Source organism: Cibotium barometz, chromosome 36, assembly GCF_041138505.1.
Source record: "Cibotium barometz isolate CiBa-2024 chromosome 36, ASM4113850v1, whole genome shotgun sequence".
Classification (NCBI taxonomy): Eukaryota; Viridiplantae; Streptophyta; class Polypodiopsida; order Cyatheales; family Cibotiaceae; genus Cibotium; species Cibotium barometz.
In genome coordinates, this window is record NC_141081.1 from 38,005,535 (window position 1) to 38,028,336 (window position 22,802).

The 22,802-nt window shown below is 45.5% G+C and overlaps 1 protein-coding gene across 3 annotated transcripts in view; it reads left to right on the forward strand.

Annotated features, from left to right (window-relative positions):
* LOC147617867 (homeobox-DDT domain protein RLT2-like) overlaps positions 1-22,802 on the forward strand; it is a 63,122-nt gene that overhangs the window by 32,563 nt on the left and 7,757 nt on the right. For all 3 annotated transcript variants that reach the window (XM_086776113.1, XM_086776114.1, XM_086776115.1), the window contains 3 exons: positions 9,016-9,678; positions 9,796-9,900; positions 10,015-10,284. In XM_086776113.1, coding sequence (XP_086632239.1) covers positions 9,016-9,678; positions 9,796-9,900; positions 10,015-10,284 — 1,038 coding nt within the window. The remainder of the gene's footprint in view (positions 1-9,015; positions 9,679-9,795; positions 9,901-10,014; positions 10,285-22,802) is intronic.

A 22,802-nucleotide genomic window follows, 5' to 3' on the forward strand; every position in this document is an offset into this window, starting at 1 on the left:
GGGAGATAGAGATCCAAGGACTACTAGCTTGTTCTAGAGAGCCCTCTTTGAGAATGTAGGCACTAAGCTTGATTTTTCTTCTTCTTCACCCCCAAACAGATGGGCAAAGTGAGAATGTCAACTTACAGATTTTGGATGCTTTTGTACTGAAAAGAAGGCAACTTGGGAAAAGTATTTGCCGCTTGTTGAATTTGCATATAACAACATTGTACATTCTTCTACAGGAAAAGTGCCATTCGAAGTAGTCTATGGATGGCCGCATTTGCTGCCCATAATGCAAACCAAAGAAAAGATCTTTGCAGCTGATAAGTTTGTTGAAGACATGAACCAAATGCTCACTCAAGTGCACCACGCCATAGAGAGATCTCAAGCCGAACAGAAGAAAGCTGCCAGCAAACATAGAAGAGACATTGATTATAAAGGTCAATGGGTGCTTCTTCAAGTTTGAGAAAGCACGCTTGAAGAAGAAGAAAGGGAAAGAGAGTCAATTTATTAAACTCTCAAACAGGTACTATGGACCATTCAAAATCAAACAAATGATTAATGATGTAGCTGTTGGTCTTGAATTTCTCTCTCATTGGCAAATTCATAACGCTTTTCATGTAAGTTTATTAAAGCCATATCATGGAGAGGTGCCTACTTCTCCAGTCATAAGGTCCACCTGAAGTACATGAGCAGACTATAGAGGTATTACAACTTGAACAAATTGTCTATCATAAGGAAAGGAAGGACCCAAAGGAAAGCTTATCAGGAAATTCTTGGTAAAGTTCAAGAACTATCCACCCTTGGATGCTCAGTGGATGGATCTAGAAGACCTTGAAGATTATCCAAAGGTATTGTACCCTTATTTGGATGCCTTTCAGTTGAGGAAAACTACAATATAGGGGGGAGGTATGTCACCCACCTTTGTTTGTGAGAGACCCTAACCATGTACATGGAATCTTGTATCAAGAATCTTGAAGATAAATATAACTTTGACATGTTGTCTGATCTAGCACGACAGGCTTCATGGTTAGACATGAGTTCTTATTCTAGAGGAACCCATGAATGGACATGCTTCCATCCCTAAGTGGGGAAGTATGATTGGACATGCTTCCATCCTTGAGTAGCGAAGTATGATTGGTCATGGACATACTTCCATCCCTAAGTGGGGAAGTGTGATTACTGATTAGACATGCTTTATAAAGCATGATGGACTATGCACTCTTACCTTTATGGGGAGAGTATAGATGGATACGAAGTGTATTGAACGGATGGTTTTTTTTTTTCCAGAAAGGAGACTTCTATTAAGTATGGAAAATTTTACAAAATGGAGATTTCACACCAAGCAAGGTGGAGATCTCAACCAATCAGGAGCCCTGTGCTACCAATAGGGTCCCGAATGAGAGGATGTGAAAAAGATACCAATGTCCCACTCTCTCATAAACTGGGCGCGCTTCCTCTCCGCAGCCCTCGAAGATCCTTGGATTCTGGCCTAGGTAGCCATAATGGTGTGAATAATATCACTCCAAATCCTGCAAAGACACTGAGAAACAAGAACGGGAGTACCCTCAATGGCCTCAGTGCATCTAGCCTTCCAGATATTCCAGGCTGAGATACTAGCAATAATCTCCCAAGAACTGTCTAACCTCTGTGCTGGAGGGACAAAGTGTGCAAGTGTCAAATCATGAAGACAACACTGCCGAGCAACTCCTTGCCTAACCATAATGGCCAAGCTCCTGTCAGTCCCCTTGAAACTTTAGCTGAGGCCCAGATTGTGTCAACCAAATGATAGAACCAAAAGAAATGATAGCATCCCTCTTAATCCTACCAAAGAGGTGTGCAATTGCAGACCAAACCCTCTATGCTTCCCTGCATTCCCATAAACAATGGTAAACTGACTCCGAAACTCCTGCACATCTATCTAGGGCATGCTAGGCAAGCACCAGTAACAGACCTCCACTGATTGGTGGCCAAACCACCATGAAGGGAAACCCAGATAAAGGAGAAAATCTGTGGCTTCCTATAAGAGTGCCACAATCTCCGCCAAAATGCCCTCTGAATGTCAATCGAAATGCCGTAAGACTCCCAATGGGGTCTAAGAGTAGGGACACTCTGAATGTGTCCCAAGATAAGATGTCTGGCATTCCGCACTGTATAACTGAAGAAAGGCATGCACAAGCATCCTTCCACTCCCACTCACCGGGGTCCCAAGGCAAATGTCTGATAGGGCAGCCACCATACAACCAAAGGCTAACACTCTCTGTGATCATCCCTGGGGGGGGGAGGGGGGGGGTGGTCAACAAAGATATGCTTCCCTAACCTGCCAACAACTCTGACTGGACGAATCTGGGGGCCCCCAATAAGGTCCTCCACATCACATCTCTCTAGCTGCCATCCATCCTGTACAGAAAAGAAACCGGTACATCATCCTCCCTAGGCCACACAATGCAATCATAAAAGAGATTAGGTCTCGATTAGTGATATTGTTTAGTTTAATGTAGACGGAGGAGGGATGAGATACCCATAACATGAAGAGGAACACCTGTCCCAGAGAAAACCCCAAACCAAGAATGATGACGACCTTCCAAAAAAGATCCAGTAATCCAGTGGTTGGGAATGGCTGCAACAATGTGTGCAATCCTCCGGCTAGAATCTCTCAAATGCTGCGTGATATCCAATCTCTACACCTCGGTAAGGCTCTGAAACCTCTTCCAAGCTAGCACTGTGGGGCATAGGGTCTCCCAGCCAGCCTAGAGAATATGCATAGCTACCTCAAGAGGCCTACCATGCACATCTAAGATCAAATCATTCCACAGAATGGGTGTCGGTTAGCTTCCTCCGCTCAACGCAGGGGGATGTGTACCAAAAAACTCCTCAGGCAGTCCTAGGCCCGTAGGAGGGACCTAACCAGGGCGAACGAAGGGGAGCGGTGAATTGCATCTGAAAAAATAAAGCGTGAGCTAAGAGTCGAGTCACCTCCGCGAACAGGGACACACTTCGTGATCTCTTGCATGAGAAAGTCCTTCCACGGCTCAATGCCTGGAAGAAATTCCCTAACAACAAGCTTACAGAGCAAAGCCTTACATTGCACCTCGGGGTCAATGATATTCAATCCCCCTTCCTGCTTAGGCCTAATAATGGTTTCCCAAGCAACTTTGGCCCTAGTGTGTGCATTTCCATCAAGCCCTAACCAAAGAAAGTTCCGAATAAGGCGACGAAGCTGGCCAATGCAGCCCTTATGAAAAATCCAACACGAAGCAATAAACCAAGACGTGGCTAGCAAAACTTGGTTAACCACCAAAGCTCTAGAGGCCAAGTCGAGCTTTCTCCTACTCCAGTGATGAAGTTTGCTTTTAGTGCTTAAGAGCACTGGAGCAAACTGTTGTACAGGGGAGATGTCAACGCCCACCTGACAACCAAGGTATCTGGCAGAGCATCCTCTCTCAATCCAAGTAAAACCAACATCTGTACCCCAATGTGCAAGAGGAGAATCACTGATCCAAAAACCAACTGATTTATGCCAATTGATAGTAGCTCCTGCTGCCAAACAAAAGGCCTCCAAGGCTGTCCCAAAAGCACATAAACAAGCATGTGAAGCCTCAAGAAACAATGCCGTATCATCTGCTAACTCAGAGTCCAAAAACTCTTCCTTCGTGCATAAAGGCAGCCTGAGACCCACAACACCAGGGGCAGCCCGAAGAAACTTGCTCATAGCCTCAGCTACAATGAGGTACAGTAAAGGGGCGAGGGGACAGCCCTGCTTCACCGAACGGGAAATCTGAAAACGCTTGCCGCGCCCCCCACAAGCTAAAACAGTGCTATGAGCCTCCCTGTATAGGCAGGATACCCCTCTGATCTAGTTTTGGGAAAACCCCATATGTGCCATAGTGCCCTCCAAAAAATCCCAATCCACTCTGTCATAAGCTTTTTCAAAATCAAGCATGAACGGATGGTATTCACCTTAGGCACATGCACAATAAGTTGCTTGATGAACTTGAATCAAATGCTGTTTTGGGAATGTGTGAACACGTAGACATTCATCCTTAATTAAGCATCAATGTTTGCATGTTTCTAGTTGTTGATCTAGCTACTTGTATTTTGTAGGAGGTCAAGTATTCTTATCACTTAACAACTTTCAACTTCAACAAATTTTAAAGATATTTTGCAGGAGGTTAAGCATTCTTATCACTTAACAACTATCAACTTCAACAAATTTTAAAGATTTAGGATTGTTTTAGGATCGAAATCTGATTTAAGGGCCTTCCCTTCATCTTTTGGGAAGACAGAGGTCGGAATCAGAATCAGAACGGTCGAAACCCCCCCAAAAGAAAAAAAGAAACAAACTAATGATGTGGCGACGAATCTGCCCGCCCATGCCAGCTCAGTAACTTTCCCGAACCTGCAAAACTCATTTCAGAAGTTTAGTTGTTAGCATCTCTTTCTATTTCTTGAAGGGGGGAAGTTACTTGTGAAGAACCATGACTTTCTATTTAAAAAAAAGAAGATTAGACCATCTCTTTCTATTTTGAGGAGAGAACTATTAAGAAAGTTTCTCATGCACACTCGTTAATTCCATCTCTTTATTTTTCAAAAAGGAGATGCACTTTTAGAAACCATCTTTTTCTATTTTCAAGAGGGAGATGCACTTTTAGACTATCTCTTTCTATTTTTGAAAATGACAAAGAACTTCACTATAAAAAGAGGCTAGCTATCCTCATTATACACTTGTGAGAGGAGCAGCAAGAACTTCATAATCATTTTCTGGGAGAGAGAAACAACACTTAGAGCTTGAGAGCAAGAAGACAAGGAGGCTAAAGCTACTCTATCAAGTGTGGAGATTCTTTTGCAAAAAGAGAAGACCGTCACTTCGTTGCGGAGGTGCTGCCCAAGTGTATGCAAGAAAGTGTTTCAAAGCCCTTGAAGAAAAGCTAGCTGAATTCTTCTTCAAAGGACTACGCTCTTGTGTGCATCCAAAACACAAGAGAAGACAACCGGTTGTGTGACCCATTCATTGGAAGGCCATCGGGGTGGCACACAAACGGGTGAGTTTCTCCAACTCTTGTGCGTGTATGGTAAGCCATCACATACAAATTAGGGGATTCCAAATCAATCTTGTTTGATGGTGATAGCATGCTGAATTTAATCAGGCAATACACTTTGTAAAAATTCTGGAGGAATAATCTATATTCCTCTGAAGGGGCCCGGCTGCTTCGGGTCTATGCTGTGTCGGCTTTCTCTCTTCCATTCTTTTATATCTCTCAAGTGATTGCTGAAAATTCTGAGTGGTTTGCTTCAAAATTCAGCAGTGATTAAAGTTGGCTTTTGGCTAAGTGTGATTAGCAGTGAACAATTTGTTACGTGACTGTGGCGAGTTTCAGAGGGTATGCTTCTCTCGCTCTCATGGAGAGACAATACTTCTAGGCGCATTTCCAAGAGCCAAGGACCAAGTTGATAGTTCGTGGTATGCTTCTCTCGCTCTCATGGAGAGACAATGCTTCTAGGCGCATTTCCAAGAGCCAAGGACCAAGTTGATAGTTCGTGGCCTTCTTCCGAGCGGCGAGCCCTGGAAGGACATCCTCTTGGCTAGGATCTCTACTCGCACCCTGATTTTGGGAGGCCCTTGGCCCCGATGTACGAGATGGATCTTCAGAACATGCAGGCTCCTGGTTTTAGCCTTGCATTTGAGGAAAGATTTACTGCCAGCCTCTTGTGTGTTTGGGATCATCTCAGGCTGGCCCCTCAGCAATCCACTCTAGTTGCATTCGAGGAGCGTCTTCGACAGCCTCTGATTTGGAATCCCCTCGTCTGTTTGCCCAGTGGTCACATGTTGTGGGCTCACCCACATGTATTGTGGGGAGCTTTGAGCATGGGTCCCACTTAGTCACTTGGAGATTGGCTTTCATTCAGACAGCTGCCCTGAGAGGCCCAAGAGAAGAGCCTCACTGGGATACGAGGTATGGACAGACTTAGCCTCGACATTGACTCTTCAATCCCCTCAAAGTGGGAGTGTCACTATGCATGACATACCTTTAGCCGTCCATGGTGCTGATGAGAGCTGCGCCCTACTCACCTTCTTTATCGGACCTCATGGCAGGCTTGATGGTAGACTTTGAGAGCAGAGCCCCCTATGGAGGATTTCAGGGGGTGCACCTTGTAGAGGGTGAGGGTGATTGGTTTCCATGCACATGAGTGGCACATAGACCCTCCATTGGCTAATGTCTGGCGTTTGTGGGTTTGTGAGGTCATCCTCTCACGCGCCTCCAAGATCCAGGGGAGTGGACATGGAATGATCTGATGACAGTGAGAGACTCTTGGTACCCCCTTCTTTGCCTACACCGCACAACTGGGCCACAAGATTCAGATGAAAAAGGTTGAGGGCACTCTAGCAGTAACAGCAGGACACTGGCAGTCTCAGGTCTCCCTCCTCAATTTCTCTCAGATTTCTGGAAGAGGCTGTGGGATAGTTTTCGGCTGCGAAAGATCACTCTCTTTCTGTGGCAGCTGGCACATTGGAGCCTAGTGGTTGGCACTTGGCTGGCCATAGGAGGTAGGTCAGCAACCTGTTCGAGGTGTGGCCATCCCCAAGAGTCCCCGAATCATTGTCCTTGAGATTGCCCGAAGTCTGAGTAGGATTCTCTTCATCTTCACTGTGGACTAGGTCCCCTCCCACATAGTTACATGGGGCACAGTTGCTTGGGCCACTCTGGGGCCGAGGCCGTCATGTCATATGAGGAGGAGGGTGAGGGACTTGCTGTTCAGGTCTCTCACCTTGGTATATCTGTAGTGCCAGTCCAGTCCTAGCTCCATCCATTGGGCACAGAGATAAGAGATCAGCAGTATTGCTCGTGGCTTATTTGGAGAGCTCAATGCAGCAACGAAGCCATCGAAGGCACCCTCACCCCGCCAGCGGAGTCCATCTGGAGCATCTGGCTCGATATCATTCATACCCTCCTTGGACAGTGGGGGAACCTTCAGGGTGGCTCTGACCGCATGCGAAAGCGCCAGGAGGCCTTCCTGAGGATCTGGTGTCATGGTCCCTTTCTCATTGACAGTGATGGTTAGACCACCTGGCACTATAGACCACGTGTGTGGTTGTTTCCCTCTCGTGCCATTGTATGAGATAGCCTTCTCCCCCTAGAGTGGTCAACTGGAGGAGAGGAGCATCCTCCCCCCTTTTATGTTTCTTGACTCTCGCTTCCCCATGTGGAGCCGAGTTTGTACTAAGCCATTGTGGCTGTTTTTCTCGGTAACTAATAGAAGAATCTCTTTCTCGGGAAAAAAAAGGATGTGGCTATATGACACCTTGGTCACTTTGGCATTGATGTATGGAGCACCTTTTTGGGCACCGGATCTCATAGCGGCCAAATGGCTGAAGATAGAGAGGCCTCAAGTCATGATGCTCTCCCGTATGATATGCAATAAACCACGGGTTCCACATGATATTATCCTAGTAGAGTTTGCTACAACACCCATGGTAGTAGAGGCACTCTTCCAGACAGTCACATACATTCACAGGATTAGTGCCATGCCTCCCTGGAGACTCCCCAGGCTCGCCCTACGGTCCTGCCAGTAGTGGGGACGAGTCATGGTATAGCTGAGTATGCACGTGGTTCACGAGGCAAGGACTTGGGATGGATTGCCTCCGGCCACTCCAGTATGATCCGAACTCCCCATTCATCAGGCTGTCTCAGGATGACAAGATCAGATATGATTTATTTTTGGGACTATACATACAGGATTCCTGGATGATAACTCATGAGCCACTCACACACAAACGGCAATACTACATGGATACTTTCATGAGGCTTATAGTGGATGGTTTCATACTGAGGGCCAAATATCTTGAAAGTTGACATATATATGTCACATGCCATGAGGATTGCAGTGGACTAGTTGCGGGTGTTATCGCACTACCTGAGGATAGAGACAGAGAGATCCACGTAGATATGGATGACATACCCACAGCCTCATCGAGCCACACATTCTCGAGTGCCCGACCACCCGCCAAACCCCACTGTGGTGACACTAGATCGGTCCATGGCTCTATAGCGAGCCAAACGTCCCAAACTCCTTGGACATCGCCAACAATACAGACATCAGCCCCAGCTAAGAGCCTTCTACAGGCTACCTCCTTGATGATGATGATCCCATTTTGTATTTTATGGCTCAGATTTGACATTCCCAGCTCATAGCTCTCGTCTTTGTTTTCTTTTGTACCATGATGAGATTACTTGGACACCATTGCATCACTTTTGGTCTCATAGACTCATTGGGTCTTTTGAAGATGTTTAAGATAACTTTCTTTCTCTCTCTCATTTCTTCTCTGCAAATGTTACTATCTACTATAATGTTGATTTTAATAGAGCAGGGGCTAGGTTTGTCTCTCTTTTGGTCTTCGTGGATGCTTGTCGATGCTCATGAGTGATGCAAAAGAGAGAAGGGAGACATCTTTTGAAGCATTGTGTGTCTCATGGGCAGACCATTAGAATGTACAGATGGCATGGCATCCTTATGGAGAGGATCCAAATCAGGGCCTTGATTGTTGTCCTTTTTGGTAGGCGGGGGTGTGGGTGGTTTTGCACGAGCGAAATTGTGTTGTTGCAACCATGTGCTTCATATGCTTCTTTTGGGGGTGGGGATATGTGCACGTGTGTGGGTTTATGTGCTGCAACAGGGTGTGCATATATACAGGTGTACCTAGAAAGCTATTGTTTCTGTCTAGAATTATCATTGCAATCCAACTTAGTAAGGAAAACTCTCCATTGTAACGTTTTTAGCTGTCTTTTTGCTTAAAGGCTTTACAAGCTGTCTGATATTGTCATTCAAAAAATATTAGAAAGGTAGTGTATACGAAGTAGTAATACTGGAAATTCGAATGATGAAAAAGTGCCTGAATATGAGTATATCTAAGGTTTCTAACAGGTTATCAGGTTATAGATTGAACAAACAGTTTTTAAGTTGGAAGTTTTAAATGGAGACTTTTTGGTGTGTAATTTCATGATTCTGACAGGTTTCTGGTGCCTGAATTTACAGTCTTTTGATGCATTGATAGCGTCTCTTGATACAAGAGGTATTCGAGAAGCCCAACTGCACGGAATTCTGCAAAAATGCGGACATGTATTAAAAGAGGAGATGGAGAAATCAACTGCTTCAAACTGCAGGCCCTCTGTCACTGAAAAACAAACACACGCTCAGAAGTTGCATGTGGAAATCTCCAAATCTGATGGATTTGCACACAATGCAGGCTGTGTACTATCAGAAGAGAGAATCTCTGCTGATGTAGTCCCTCATAGTGGTGACTTACCACTGGATGCTGGTGCAATACATGTTGAGTGTGGTATGAGTCAGATTGAGAGGGAGAGGGCATTGGAGCGATATCTGGACTTTGACAAATGGCTTTGGAGCAAGTGCATGAGAGAAGATTCATGCCTGAGTGCAAAGAGAAATGGAACAAAAAGATGCTCAAATTTATTGAAGAGCTGTGAAATATGCCATGAGCTTTACTGGCCAAGGGACAGACACTGCTCACACTGCCATGTGACAATTGAAAGCTCTGCAAAGGTAGAGGCCAAATTCGTCCAGCATTCTTTGGAGTGTGACAAGAAGCGTAGGAAAAGAAGTTGGAGGGTCGAGATGCCTCCTGGATTGCTTCCATCTAGGATCCAGCTACTGAAGGTGGAGATTTTAGCTGTAGAGGTTAGTTCTTTTTTATTTTTTTGGGGTGTGGTTTTGTGGTTTATTATGACTATTTGATTAAAAAAACCAAATACTATGCTTATTGAAGACCTAAGTGATGTTTTGGGCTTTAAAAAGGCTGCCATTCCTCTTGAAGCTTTGAAGTCAACATGGACAGACGCACAACGCAAGACTTGGGCCTCTAAGTTAAAGCTTGCCTCATCTTCTGGAGAATTACTTCAGGTGGTTGTATGTGAAAAATTGGCTGGAAGTTCCAAACTCTGCGTCTAAATATCTTTACCAATGGTGCATATTAAGTTCCTTTTTTTTGAGGTTCTATGTTGGGTTGAACTGCAGTTGATGACAGAACTTGAAGCTGCTGTCCATCGAGAGTGGTTCTCTCCTTCTTATGAGACTACAGAGGAGCTATTAAAAGTTACCATTGATGGAAGCAGTGCTGCACCAGTTAATTCAGGAGGCAGAGTATCTTCAGTACTTCCTTGGGTGCCCCAAACCACTGCTGCTGTGGCGCTCCGGCTCTTGAAAATGGATGCGGCAATCTATTACAGCCAGGAGCAGAAACAGTCAAAGTTGAAAATAACAGACAGCAAAGAGCCTTCTGAGTTGGTACGTAGTGTCTACTTTTTAAATTTTTTCTCCACGGTTTTTTAGCATGGACCATAGCCTGCAAGTGATTGCTTAAGCTTTCAATTTCAAAACTTATTGGCGTTTTTAAGAGAAAATGATCAGGGGTAGACTGATTTGTGTGCTCTTTCTCAAAGGGGTTGGCTTGTGGAATCCCTTCTGGCTGATTTTTTTTCTTCCTTCTCCTGCTATTATTAGCAGGTAAAAAAGTACATCAAACTATATACTTGCAGCATATACAACTCAAGGCTGTATGAAATTCTGGATGCATTCAAGGATTGTTTTGTAGAGGCTTTGCCATGAGAATTACCTCCTGAAAGACCAAGATGTTCAATGCACGAAAACAGAAGTTTTGTAATCCTACAACCCCATCCCCAAATATGTGAATGTGCAACTTCCCAATGATAAAGGCCACTTGCACTTGCTTTCCCACAAAGGCGGCCTCTGCTTCAATTTGGGGTCTCATGTCCCCTACATCAATGTTCATTGCGGCTGCCATCTCCACATAGATAAAATTATCTGTGGCACAATCATCAAACATAAAGAGTGTGGGCTGATCCTTAATCTGTCCCCAAGCTTTGCAAACCACCCTCTCTTTTCATCATTCCTTGTAGTCCCTTGCACATCAGGAATGCCATGCACATTAACCTTTTGCAGCTTCTCATTGTCCTTATTCTTGCATTTAGGACACTCACGAAACATGCGATACATGAGGGGGTGGAACACGGGAGGTGGTCTCTTGGACTGGCAACAAGGACAAGCTCTGGCGAGATGTCCCATCTGCTTGCTTCTGTAATCGAGGAGCAGGAGGTCCGCTTCTGTCATGTGCACAGAGTGTATCTACCGTGTGCAACACGCACACAAGACTAGCTTCGAGGCTTGGGGGAGTTGGAGCTAGCAGGCTGATTGGCGAGCTGGGCTAAGGATAGATTGACGGGCGGGCACCCGAGTATGGACGAGCGGACGCCCAAGTGTGGATGCCCGGTGACCGGCCAAGAGCCTATAAAAGGGTGGCCAAGGTTAGTCAGTTGTTCATAGAGTCTCGCGAGTCTTTGTGAGAGCTCTAGCCTGGATCTAGTGTGTAGACGTGCACCTGCTACATGCAGCCGAGGCTGGCAGCAGTCTCAAGGCCCGAGAGGGTAGCTCCGTGGCGGTATGGGACGTCACAGGGTAGAGACTGGTCGGTGCATCTTGCTAGTTAGCTCAACTCGTGGCTCGATGGGGACAGCCAAGACTTGTGGTTTTTGCCCACGGCTGTCATGGTTGGGTGGTGAGTCAGGCCTGCACCCCCTTCACGTTATTTGGTTTTGTTTTGCAGGTTTCGAGTCATGTTTCAAGAGCGTTCTACGAGGAGATCCGTGGGGACTTGAAAGCTTCTGAGAAGGATAGGCAAGGGATGGCGGCCTCGGTCGGGGATGACGGAGCGGCTATCATGGAGTCCCCCTGAGGGGTGAAGACCAGAGGAGGCCGAGACTTACTGGATGTTATAATGCCCAAGGACTACAGAAGCTACCGGATGAAAATGGAGGGGACGAAGAGTCAGAGCCTCGGTACCCTTGCACTGTGCAACACCTAAGTCGGTACCCTTGCACACCTCATCACCTAAACTCATAAGTGACGCCCGTGCAAGTGACGTGCTTGGGCTATGGGCGGAAGGTGTGCCCTGTGTGTGTATGTAAACGGAAGGGACTGAACACGGAAAGTCTAATCAATCATGAAATCTGAAAATACACATATGCATACCAGATAAAACAAGATGATAAAGCTTCACAGTACACCACACTAGGGGCCAGAAGATGGGCTGACCCACCCCCCCTTTATGGTTAGATTACCAAAAAGGAGTCTGCTTACAATACAACTTTGCGGGTGCCCAGGGTTCACCACTGGCTGCACCTATTTCTTCCAATACGATAGGAAAACAAGAAAAACATCACAATATCTGAATTTGCTGACAATTTCAGCACGAGTGAGCATTCCCGGCATCAAGCACATGCAGGACAACTATGGACAGCCCATAGCACTCCCACATCAGCCCGGGACAACTCAACATCATCATCTTCCTCCTGTCTGGCTCATAAAGCAAGTCGACCAGCCCTCAAAGACTGTTTTCAGTAGTCGACCAGCCCTCAGTAGCCACAGAAGAAAGCGACCAGCAGTTGTGCACAAGCTTGCAAACCTTCGGTTGGAAGGAAAACTGTCTAGAAGCCCACGACCAGCTCTTCCTCCCTGTTTTTAACCTCTGCCCAGCCTCTATTCAAGCTGTAAATCCACCGGCCATCAGTGGAGAACATGCAGGAGGAGTCGGCCAGCGTCTCCCATGCATCCGGTGAACTTCAATCACGATGGATGGTTGTAGAAACTTGTGAACAGGCTGAAAACCAGCCGACCAGCCCTCATGCACTCCTCAAAAGCATGCGCTCCGCTCCAATATGGAGTTTTGTGAATAATAGAGGCCTCCCCACTGAAAATAGCCCACACGTGATATAGGAACAAGGCTAGCGATGGTCGTGATCAAAAAAAAAAGGGGAGAAAGCTTTCGGCGCTAGCGATCAAGGCTCTTACTGAAGATATGCAAGGGGGAGAGAAGAGTCGGAAGCTGGGCTATCAAGTGACGAGGATCTCGACATCTTTTGCAGCCATGAAGAAGAGAACAGACGAGATGGAGGAAGCTCGCACAATCGAGAGAGGGAAAGTTCGCCTGATCATGAGCCGGTTAGGTCACACAGTCAAGATGAGGTAAGTTCGCCTGGCCATGGGGGAAAATCGCCTCTTCCTCTACCTGCAAACGTGTAGCGCAATCTGACAGAAGTGGGAAAGGTACCTGTCATGATTGGCCTAATGCCATCCCCAGTAATTGATGAAGATATGCAAATGAAGGAATGGGCTGATGTCCAGGACGAGATGCCTTTGCTGGGGGTCAAACAGGCCATTAATAAGGTGAATGGAGTTAATAAATCTTTTATGGATTCTCTTGGACTTGATGCCATGGCTTGTCAAAGTATTGAGTGGGCTAAGAAGAGAATGTATCAATCTCTACAAGAAAAAGGCTTGTCAGAAGTTCAACACGTAGAGGGAAAGAGAGGAGAATCTTCTCCAAATTCAGTAGAAGTCTCTGTTTCTTCTGAATTTGTGGACAAGCAAGTAGCACTCTTTGCCCCTTGTAGGTTAATGTTATACTGTACAGGGAAGGTTCTTTCCAGACATAAGATTAAGGGCTGGCTAGAAAAGGAGATTCTACAAGCACCCGTGGTTAGAGAGATCTTCTATCTGAAAAAAGGGTACTACAATGTCCTTCTAGCTGATCCCACTTGGGTTCCCAAGGTGCTTGCCAAGGCCCCGCTGTTTTTTTATGAAAAGCTTTATCCATGTTTTACCATGGGACCCATGCTTCAATGTGGACAATGGGCTCATTAGTGCTTGTCCGGTCTAGGTGGAATTTGTGGACCTTCCACCTTGGCTATGGCCCTCTATTGGAGATTTTGCAAAAGCTTTTGGAAGACCCCTGTTTGTTCCCTCTAATCCATCCCTTGGAAAGGGCTCAAACAAGGTTTGCATTACTTGGGATACAGAGGTTCCCACCCCCTCAGAAATGAATATAAACCTGGGTCAATATGGTAAGCTAAGAATTAGCTTACATTTTGGTTCATTTGCAGGGGCTTGTTTCCATTGTGGGAAATTTGGTCATTGTGCTAGGGACTGCATGAAAGCAAAAGAACAATTATAGGCTGGGCAAGTGCAGGCTAGACAAGTGCAAGCTGGGCAAAGCAAGCACTTAACCCCAGAGCAAGGACAAATGAACAAGGAAAGGAAAAACTCTGATCAACATAAAACAACACAATCTTTGACATTAGAGCAGACGTACTGCAGGAGAAGAAAGACCTCTTTGCTTACCTCTGAGGTTCCATCATCCAGGAGGGATATTGGCAAGATAGGAGAACAGAAAGGCAAAGCAAAGATGGTGGATAAGTTTCAGCCCCGCTTAGAGGAAATGGTCCAGGAGAGTCAAGAAGATAGATGGCATGAGATCTTCAAGAGGGGAAGTATAAAAAACAGAACCGACTCTGCCTCCCCTATATATGTGAGGAATGCATTTGAAATCCTTGGTTAGGAGTCGTCTGATATGCAGGACATGCCCTCAAATCTTGATGTTCCGATGTCAGGAAAGGTTCTGCATAGCACGGAGGTCCTGAGAGATTCTGAATAGGGAAAGCAGAGAGTATTGGACTTTCAACCACAATAAAGTGTATGGGACTTTCAGGATGCTCTTGGAATGTTAAAGGATTGAATGCTAGACATAAGCGGGATGCATTTTGGGATCACATAAATGAATGGGGCGTGGATGCTTGTATGTTGCAGGAGCATAAACTCTATGGTAAGAAAGCTAAGAGGAAGTAGAGACTCAAGAGAATGAAGATTTTTTACGGGGGGTTGGAGTATGGTTACAGTGGGGTGATGACAGTTGTACATAATTCATGGAACCTCACAATGATAGCTAACCATCCCTCGGGCAGAATCTTGGTTATTGAAGTGTCCAAGGGAGATGAACAATTCTGGCTGATTAATGTGTACAGTGCACACTCATCTAAAGAAAGAAAGGAGACGTGGGAATGGATTTGTGGTCTTGATAATCAAAAAGCATGGATCATGGCTGGGGACTTTAACATGGTGCTTGGCCTCTGCTTTAGGCCCCAACATTACTCCGGAACCGTTCGGGGGCGAGCAAAAGCAGCGTACCAAGGAGATCGTGGACACTTGGCTACATAAGTGGCAAGTTCACTTTCAGTTTCATCCATATGATGATGGAAAAAAAATCTAGTTAGCAGCAGGTTTCCTCTCCGGCAAAACTTTGCTTTGGTGGAAGGAACTCAACCCTAAGCCAACAACTTGGGCACAATTCGAAGACGTCTTCAAGAAGGAATTCCTCAAGAAAGAGGATGATTATGATGTTGTTGCCCGGTTTTCAGCTTTGACCATGACCTCGCAGCACCTCACTTATGAGGTCTACCTCCAGAAGTTTAGGGACTTGCAGATGAAAGCTACAAAGATGGATCCCACTACTCTTTTGGGGTTCTTCGTAGCTGGTTTACCAGACTCATACCGTTTACAGGTTAAAAATAACAAATGCAAAACATGGGATGAGGCCATTCATTCAGCTCGTATCTATGATGATACATTGGGTCTCTTCCAAGTCGAAACCCGTTACCGAGAAGGGGAACAAGCATGAAAGAAAGTTCTCCGCACCTATGGCTAACACGACTGAAAGAAAGTCTTCGGACCAACCTTCGAAGAATTCAAGTTCGACACCAGCGAAGAAGAAACGACTCCTTAGGGCTTTAAAGCTCAAGAAGGAAGGACGTTTTTTTATCTGCGAAGAAAAAGGACACATGCGTAACGAGTGCCCAAAGCAAAAGGGTGCAAAGACCAACGCAGGACCCAAGCCAAAGACAGCTAACCAGTTGTCTTTGACAGAAATTGAGTTTTGATACGACACCCAGCGATCATACCTATGAGGTACGCCTACCTGCAGGTCGGCAAGTATGGGATCGAAAGGTGGAGATGCTTCCAATCCAGATTCAGGACTACAAAGATACTCTAGAATGCTATATTATGCACCTAGAAAATGTCGACTTGTTATTAGGGATTGAGTGGTTTAAGACTCTTCAAGTCCAGATAGATTGGTCTAGTCATATTTTTTCTTTTCAGCATAGGGACACCCAGTATAGTATTTTAGGTGATTGTATTCATCCCTCTCAGGGACCTCTTGTAAATACAGTTGATTTTGGAAATATAATGGATTCTTCTTTGTATACTGCTTTCCATTGTGTATTGATTCCACTTTCTTCATTTCTCATACCTTCCATGGATGTCAATGAATTAAGTGTGTTTGAAAGCAAAGAATTACAGAAGATACTTGATTCGTTTCAAGACGTATTTCCTAAGGAACTGCCGTTAGGTTTACCACCTGAACGGGCCGTAGATCATCGTATTGACTTGATCCCTGGTGCCCATCCTGTCAGTATTCCACCTTACAGGATGAGCCAAGCTGAGGAAGATGAGTTGGCTAAACAACTCGAAGATTATTTGAGGATGGGCCAGATCTGTCCAAGTAAATCACCTTGGGGTGCACCTGTGTTGCTTAGGAGAAAGAAGGACAACACCTGGAGAATGTGTATAGATTACAAGAGATTGAACAAGCTGACCATTAAGAACCGTTATCCTCTCCCTAGATCAGATGACCTGATTGACCGGTTAGCAGGAGCGAAATATTTCACGAAGATAGATTTATGTACTGGCTATCACCAGATACGTATTTATGAAAGGCATGTGGAAAGAACCTTATTCGCCTTCAGTGGGATCCAGGTGAGTGGTTTTGGCGAGATCCCTACTCGGCCCCCACCAGCCCAGGCATCCCCTTTTTTCAGTACACAGCAAGGCTGGGGCGGCGGATTCAGAGGCACAGGATAGTGAGCACCCCGGCGGCGGCCGAGCATTGGCGGCGATAGGGGCTCTCCCCTGCCTTTCTTAGGGACTTCTGGCAGCGCCTTTGGGCCAGCTTCCGGCCCCGGAAGGTGACACTTTTTCTCTGGCTCACAGCGCATAGAGGACTGGCTGTGGGGGCTTGGCTAGCTTTTGGCAGACACCCAGCGTCGTGCCCTCGGTGCGGCCATGCACAGGAGTCGCAGCGGCACTGCTTATGGGATTGCCCATAGGCACAGCAGGTCTGGCAGCGCGCTCTCAGGATGGTTTTTGCAGGCTCACCAGGTGAGATGCTGGTGACGTGGGGTGCGGTGGCTTGGGCCACGGACAGCGGCCCGGCCCTTGGATATGAGGACGTCCCTGGCAGTGCGACCATCCAGGTCTCTGACAGGGCGATGGCGGTGGTTCCGACGCCAGACTTCTCTTCGGCAGCCCCTCAGGAGGGGGTCGGGCACAGATGGGAGATGATCAGCAGCATGACGGCTTGGCACATATGGAGAGCCCGATGCAGGGAGGCCATTGACCGCCAGGCGACTCCACCGGCGGAGGTCATACAGGCCCTCTGGGTGGACATCATTCACACCTTGAGAGGACACTGGGGGAAACTCCAGGGCGACTCGGACCGCATGAGAGGGCGCCGCAAGGCTTTCCTCCGCACGTGGCAGCCTGGCCCTTTCCTCACCGCGAGGGGCGAGGATGTCACTTGGCACTATAGGCCTCCAGTTTGGCTTTTCTCACCTCCCACATGTACTACTAGGTAGCCCCCTCCCCAGAGAGCGGCCAACCACGGGGGTGGAGCTCAGGTGTTCACTGTGTTTTTATCCCTCCTTGCGAGGTGAGCTTTGTAGCCTTATGGCGTTTTCTCATTAACTAATAGAAGGATCGTTTTTCCGGGGGAAAAAAAAAAAAAAAAAGAACCTCCTTTCGGACTAGGTATGGCCATTATGAGTTTCTCGTATTACCTTTTGGGTTAACCAATGCTCCAACCACTTTCCAGCAAATGATGAACGATCTTTTTCGTGAACATTTGGGAAAATTTGTGGTGGTGTTCGTGGATGATATTTTGATATATAGTCGTACTCTTGAGGATCATGTTAGACACCTCACGATTGTCTTATCTATTTTAAGACAGAATCGACTATATGCTAAGTTAAGTAAATGTGAGTTTTTTATGACAGACATCATTTTCTTGGGACACAAGATCACTAGAGCTAGATTGAGCATTGACTATGACCGAGTTCAGAAGGTTCTGGACTGGCCTATACCGCGAACAGTGAAACAACTTCGTTCTTTTCTCGGTTTTGTTGTTTTTCTTCGGAAATCTATGCGGGAGTACTCTCAGCTCACACTACCGATGACCGACTTATTGAAAGGTCGTGGACGTAAGTCAAATCAGCCTATCACTTGGAATAACGATTTGGATATGGCCTTCAGGCTTTTGAAAGATAAAGTCAAGGAAGCACCTATCTTAGCATTACCCGATCCCAGTCGGCCTTATGTTCTTGAAACTGATGCCAGTGACTATGCCATCGGGGCTGCTTTATTTCAAGATGGTAGGCCGGTTGCTTTTGAAAGTAAAAAGCTAGACGACACTCAATCTCGTTGGCCAACCCTTGAGAAAGAGCTTTATGTTGTGATTCATGCTCTCAAGGTTTGGAGACATTATTTATATGGCTCCAAGTTTGTGGTATTGACTGATCATCAGTCAATCAAGTATGTGTGTGATGCGGATGATTTGAGAGGAAGGAAAGCTCGTTGGGCTGAGTTAATGCAAGATTTTGATTTTGAGATCCGTTATCGGAAAGGGTCCATGAATAGTGTTGTAGATGTACTAAGTCGAATTCGAGAGGTGAATACTTTGTCGTTCACCGAGATTTCTACTGAGTTATTTCAGTCATTGAGAGGGCTTTGCAGGACTGATAGTTATTTTGGTCCATTTTGGCAGAAGATCCAGGACGGGAGCTCATTGATTGACCAAGACTCAATGACTGAGCAGTCTACCATTCAGTTGGGCCATCAGGGCACCGACCACAGGGAGTCACCACTGATAGAGCAGTTATCTTATGTTGTGCTCGTCGGCCACGCCCACCAGGATCCTGACCATGGCATCCTCACCAACGCCAGATCAGAGCCATTATTGCTCGGCATCGGAGGCGCCTACCTCGCTCTTCTACGACCTCTCCATCCTAGACAGCCCCATGGCGGAGATACTTGATCTAAGGAGAGGGCAACACTTCAACTGATCAGCATACATGGATCTACCTGATATACATTTTCAGTATTTTCCAGTATTTTCTACTCAGTATTATCTCGGAGTCTTACAGTTCTGTTCTTATAACTGTAGGAGAATCAATTTATTGTACTTTTTAGTCTCATTTAGTTGTTCTCTTTGATGAGACACCAACTTCAGATGTACTCTCAGTTTTGGTCTCATAGGCCACTATGGCCTCTTAGAGACGTTAATATATCATATCATATCATATCATATGATATCTCTCTACTTATACTTAGTACTTAGAAGTTAGTACTCTGTAGACTCTCTCTCTCTCATGAATGATCATTGGTGATACACAGACTCTATTTTCAGCCTATTTTCAGCCCTCTATTAATTTGACATTTATATAGCATACATGTTTGCATTTCAATCGTTTTTTGTGCACCTTTGTGTACCAGTGTTGCTAAATTATGAATGATTTATAATATGTGTTTTTTTTATATACACATTTAAAAAAAAGAAGTGAACGTACTTAAAGTACTCATTCGGATGCGTACTTTGCATACTTGTACACATACCGTACCGCACCGCACCGTACCTAAAGTACTCAACCACTATGTGTCAAACCAAACTCTTTCATGCATCCCTCGGCCCCGAAACTTCGTGAGGAATTAACCCTCTTTACGGTTGGAGCCACGCTTGAAGTGGTGCAAATGAATCTATTATGGAATCATCACTTCGGCTTTGTCAACAATATCAGGTTTTGGTTCAGCTTGGACATCTACGGGAGAAGGTACGACATAGTGTTCAACCAAGTGACATGAAACACATCATGCATAGTCTAGCTAGATTTCATGGACACCTTGTTGATCTTCTTCAAGATGGAAAAAGGTCTTAAACTCCGAAATGACAACTTTGGGCATCGCTTGGCCACCTGTTTCAACCTTTGTTTCATGATCCTAAGATATACCCAATCCCCTTTCAAGAATTTCACATCCCTTCTTGTTCTTGTTGGCCTACTGAGAATAGGCCTCATGTGCTTTGGTAAACATGTCCTTCACAGACTCCAAAATCTCCTAGTGACTTGGTCAATCGGTTAGCGTTAGGCACTGAACACAATGTTCTGGTCAACAATGACTAGAACGCCGGTCTTCCAAACGCCACCTCATATGGAGTCATGTCAATAGCGGAAGAAAAAGAGTCATTCAAAACAGCTTGAACCAAACGTAAAATTGTTTCCACTTACCTTGTTGATCATGAACTTATATAACACTTCAGCACGTCAAATGCCAATTGATTGTAAATCTTTGTGTTTGTCGCTTGTCTGTGGGTGGAATGCACTATAAAAATTCAAGTTAGCACCAAATCTATCAAACATAACCATGTTTTAATGTGTAAATGATGCATGTTTAATATTGTTTTGTAGGGAAGGCAACATATTATAAACTTATATATAAATTTTGGGGCCTGTACCCCCCCCCTTTCTTTGTATGAAACGTTTTTGAAATGTCTGGGATTTGAAAAAAACGTTTATGTAACGCGTTTCATGAAACGCCTAGCAACTATGTAACAAACTTACATAAATGATCGACAATCGTCAAACACTACATGTTACGCTTACCTGGATTGGGAGACAAATTTGTCACAAAATTAATAGAGAGATCTTGGAAAGGGCCATCTGGAATTGGCTATGGTTGTAACAACCTGCTTTCTTCCCATATACGACACTTTCACCTTTTGACAAATCGGGCAATGTGACACATAAGCTAAGCACATAAATAATGTTTGAGATTAAGGGTTCAAAACCCAACTTGGCAAGCACTCTGCTAAGAAATGACCAATGGACTCTGTCATATGCTTTCTCTAGGTCCAATTGCAGCATGATGCATTTTTGCTTCTTCTTCTCTACCAGCTCTTTCCCTAATAGGGCTGCATATATGTTGTCCATTATGGATCTTCCCTTAATAAAGCCATGTTGTCTGGGGGAAATCACCTTTTGCAATAATGGAGTCATTCTCGTTGCCACAACTTTAGCTATGATTTTATACAAGACTGTAAGCATGGTGATTGGCCTCCAATGTGAAAAACATTCGCAGGCCACCTGTTTAGGAATCAGTTTGATTAGCCCTTCCTTCACACTACTCTCCAATTGTTGATGCTTGAAGGCCTTATTCACAATGAAGGTGACTGGATGTCAAATCCCCAAGGATCTCCTCGTAGAACGCTCCCGGTTCCAGACTCGAAACCTGCAAACAAACAAACAAACAACAAGGGGGTGCAGGCCTGACTCACCTCCCAACCATGACAGTCGTGGGCAAGCCCACAGACTTGGCTGTCCCCACCCAGCCACAAGCTGAGCTAACTAGGTTGACGTACCGACCAATCTCCTCCTCGCGACGTCCCATACCGCCACGAAGCTACCCTCGCGGGCCTCCAGATTGCTGCCGGCCTCGGCTGCGTAAAGCAGGTCCACGTCTGCACTAGATCCAGGCTCCAAGACCATAGAGCTCTCACAAACTCGCGAGACTCTCTATATCACTAATGACTAACCTTGGCCACCCTTTTATAGGCTCTTGGCCGGTCATCGGGCGTCCACGCTTGGGCGCCCGCCCGTCCATACTTGGGTGCGTTAGTCTATCCCTAACTCAACTTGCCAATCTGCCTGCCTAGCTTCAAGCTTCCCCAAACCTCGAAGCTAGTCTTGCGTGCGTGTAGCACACGGTAGATACACACTGTGCACATGACATACTCCCCTTCCTCTAAGAGCTCACTCCTGAGCTCACTAAAAAGCCAGGGTAATCTCTCTCAAGAGTAGTCAATGTCTCCCATGTAGCGTCCTCCTCAACACGATCCTTCCACTTGATCTTGTATTCCGTGATAAGCGTATTACGCAATCTTCTTTCACGAAATCCAAGAATCTTTTCAGGTTCGTGCGGAACAAATGTCATATCCTCGACATCTATAATTTCTTGAGGAGTAACTAACTGATCTGTTCCACCCAGTACTTAAGTCTATTGACATGAAATACAGGATGAACTTTCACATGAGAAGGCAAATCCAATTCATATGCAACTGAACCAATCCGTCGAGTAATACCAAATGGTCCACAGTATCTAGGGGATAATTTCGGAGATCGACCTGTCCGTAAAGTCTCGGAATCTTTCGGAACTCACAAATACACCATCGTTCCTTCAGAAAACTCTCTGGGTGAACGATGTCTATTAGAATAAAATCTCTCTCGATCTTGAGCACTTCTAATAGATTCTTTCCCAACTTGTAACATTTCCTACATATCTTGCAAAAAATTACGTTCTGCATCATGCTGAAGTCCTGAGAATCCTACTGTAACACGTGATCTAGGTTGAAAACCATACATAAGCATGAAAGGACTAAAACCTGTACTCGTATGCTTAGTACTGTTATATGCAAATTCTAACATAGGAAGATAATCCTCCCATAAACTCTGTCTTTTGGATACATATGCTCGAAGCATATCCTGCAAAATCTGATTCACTCTTTCAGTCTGGCCATCAGATTGAGGATGATCAGAGGAACTCAAATTCAAAGTTGTTTCCAACTTCTCAAAAACAAGTTTCCAAAAATCACTCGTAAACTTGGAGTCCCTATCACTGACTATGTCCTGCGATAACCCGTACAGTCTAAACAATTACTTGATAAACTGTCGTGCTAATTGTGGGCTGGGTTGTTGGTGCTGGTGCCGAAGAAATCTGTCAGGGTCCTCTGTCTAGGTACATCATGGCTCGGCCTCCTGTCTGCCAAGAGGGTCTCTCTGTGTCTCCTAAGCTCA